Below are 3,223 nucleotides of genomic sequence, written 5' to 3'. Positions count from 1 at the left end.
CAAAGACATGTTGGTGGATGATGGGTTGTTATGTGCTGGGAGCAACTGGTAGAGCAGTTTGGTTGTGATTGATAGTATGTGAAGTGAGTGATGCAAAGTAATCTTGAGAGGTAGATGGAAATCAAGTTATAAAGGATTTTAAGTGGTCAGTTGAGGAGCTTTTGTTGTTGTTTTGTTTTGGTCCCAGATACCAAATAGAGCTACTGAAGATTCTTGAACAGGGAACTGTCATTGTCAGGATTGTAATAAGCACATTTGTCACCTGGTGGAAGATGTATTGGATAATGGAAATATTCATGGAAGTGAGACCAATTAGGAAACTCTCACTATAATCTAAAAGAGACACGAAGAGGGTCACAGCGGTAGAGAAGAGGGGATAAATGGGAGCACTGTTGCAGAGGGGAAAAAGTGAATAAACAGAAGGAAGAGGGAGAAAGAGTAAGGAAAAGGAGAACAGGAAAATAGAAAAAGAAAAATTCAAGACAGGAAGTGAAAGAAGGCAGGAGAGGAGATGAGAGAAGAAGGAAGAGGTAGGGGAGGGAAAGGGAGAGGAAGGGAGAGAAATGGAAAACGAGAAAAGGGAAAGAATGATGAAAGAGAAAAAATGAAGAAAATTTAAAGGAGAAAAGAAACAAAAGGAAAGAAAAGACAAGAAAAAAAGGAAAGAAAAGAAAAAGCAAATTCCAATTGGTTTAGGTCAGTGAAGTGCCAGTAGAAATTATATCTGTTCATTCAGTTGCACTAGAATGCCTATAGTATGATAATATTTTGGTGTGTCATAAACAGGGAGAGTATATTAGGGGTGTTTCTAATCCAATAAGAATTGTGCATGTTTGGTGTTGTATAACTATGACCCATGCCCTAATTAGAGTGCACTGGTATATCCTGAGTGTAGTTGTTAGGTCTCTGACTTCAGGTCAATATCTGACAGGACAGGGATAGCTACAACTATTTTAAGAGGACATACTATAGACCATCTAATATTACTCTATCTGCTTTAAAATCACCATATCAGTGAACATTAGATATTGGAATGGTCCAAGGAGACAAACAAAATTGAGACCCCAGAAGAGAAAGAACTTGCCTGAGGGCTTATGGTAGGTTAAGGGACAAAACAAATTCTAGAATACAGATTTGGAATTATAGACTATTAGAGGTAGAAGGAATTTGAGAGGTCATCTAATCCAGTCTGTGATTCACAACCCGTTGAACATATTCCTAGGCCACATGTTTGTCCCTAGATAAAAACTCTTGTGCAGACTTTAATAGCAGTGATTAAAGATAAAATTGATTTTCAGTTTTCTTTTAGCCTGGATACTCTCACACCCACATGGCCCTCTTTGGGCAATGTTCCTGAACTTCCCAGACCCTCTCTCTCTAAAAACAAATCTAGTCTTCTAATTTTTTTTCCAATGTATTTATTTATTTTTCATTTTTAACATTCATTTCCACAAGATTTTGAGTTACAAATTTTTCTCCCTATCTATCCTCTACCTCCACCCCAAAATAGTTAGCCTACTAAATACTCCTTTCTCTAATCTGTTTTCTCTTATATGCTCCCCCATCCTGCCCTCTTACTTTCTAGTAAGGCAAGATGGATTTCTATGCCCAGTGCCTATATATCTTATTTCCCAGTTGCATGTAAAAAAACAAACAAAATATTTATACACATTTGTTTTTAAAACTTTGAGTTCCAGATGTTTTCCCTTTTTCCCTCCTTACCCACACCCCCTGGGAAGATAAGCAATTCAATATAGGTTGTATATGTGTAGTTATGCAAAACATTTCCATAGTAGATCTATTGTGAGAGTAACCATATTTTCCTCCATCCTATCCCAGCCCTCACTTACTATATTTTTTCCTTTGACCCTGTCCTTTTTCAAAAGCGTTTGCTTCTAACTACTCACTCCCCCAATCTGCCCTCCCATCTATCATGTCCCCTCTTATCTCTTTCCCCCCTATTGTCTCTTAGGGTAAGATAACCAATTGAGTGTGTATGTTATTCCTTCCTTAAGCCAAATTCAATAGAGTAAGGTTGTCCCATTCCCTTTTACCTTCCTGCTCTTCCCCTCCATTGTAACAGTTTTCTCTTGCCTCTTTTATATGAGATAATTTACGCTAATCAATCTCTCCCTTTCTCCTCCTAATATATTCCTCTCTCATCTCTTAATTTTATTTTTTGGATATAATCCCTTCATATTCAACTTGTCCTGTGACCTCTGTCTATGTTATTTTTGGCATAAGGCTCTGGCACATCAGAAAAGAACCACATCCAGCTGAAGTTTTACAGATATATGACATGTAGCATCATTAGGTTGTCAAGTAGATATTTCAGTTAAAACATATGTATGCTCATGTATTCTTCCATTGTCCCAGCAAAATTCCTGGAACCTGTATCCTTGAGAAAGTTCCTGGAGCCATTTTGAAGTGGTTGGGGTTTTGTTTTCCTTTTGCTCATTTCCTTCCTTTTTTTTTTAAATCAAGTTGGAGTAAAGCATGTACAGCTTCCTGACCTCTGTGTTGTAGGCCAGAGTTGCCTTAGCTCCTGTAACATATCAGAATCTTCTATAGGCTTGACTTCAGTTTTCTTTGAGGTTTCCAGGATTTCTCCACCAATTATAAACTCATCAAGAATAAAATTTTCCTTTTTAAAATTAAATATAATATCCAGCTCATAGATGTTTCCAAAACACTTGTCTAGTAATTCCACATAATGATGTACAATCTCTTGTGTCAACAATTCATTGTCCTGATTTTCTACCACACAACAAAAATATAAGCTACCATATCTTTTATAAACAACTTTTAGATCCTTCCAGTCAACAAAACTGCTTGTCTTTTGACTACAAGATAGAATTATCTGTAGGATTTCTCAGATGATCTTTTTTCTCTCTTTATCTTTACCATTTCTGTAGCCTTAATTTCCCTTCTCTACTGAACAGCAATATAAAATGGATCATATTGGCAGGGACCAAGGCTGCCGCCCACCTCTCTGCTTTCTATTTCTTAATTTGTTTGGATCTATTTTATAGTATCTTGGTTTCTCGTAAAGTCATTAGCTTCCTTCCATTTGCTCCAATCTAATTTTGAAGAAATTATTCTCTTCAGTGAATTTTTGGAATTCCTTTTCCATCTGGCCAATTCAGCTTTTTAAGGCATTCTTCTCATTGGCTTTTTGGGCCTCTTTTGCCATTTGAGTTAGTCTATTTTTTAAGGTTATTTT

At 36.7% G+C, this 3,223-nt stretch overlaps 1 protein-coding gene across 1 annotated transcript; it reads right to left on the bottom strand.

Annotated features, from left to right (window-relative positions):
• Window positions 1-200: 200 nt before the first annotated feature.
• On the bottom strand, window positions 201-2,960 carry LOC138147445 (AP-1 complex subunit sigma-3-like). The gene is given in 3 exon segments (XM_069069961.1): window positions 201-299; window positions 2,537-2,903; window positions 2,905-2,960. Coding segments are annotated over 3 exon segments (522 nt in total).
• Window positions 2,961-3,223: the final 263 nt, after the last annotated feature.

This window comes from Petaurus breviceps, unplaced genomic scaffold, assembly GCF_028583685.1.
Source record: "Petaurus breviceps papuanus isolate PSGF00001 unplaced genomic scaffold, PetGlider_PUasm1.0 90792, whole genome shotgun sequence".
Classification (NCBI taxonomy): domain Eukaryota; kingdom Metazoa; phylum Chordata; class Mammalia; order Diprotodontia; family Petauridae; genus Petaurus; species Petaurus breviceps.
Note: the sequence above shows the minus strand (reverse complement) of the source record. Positions and strands in the feature narration are given on the sequence as shown.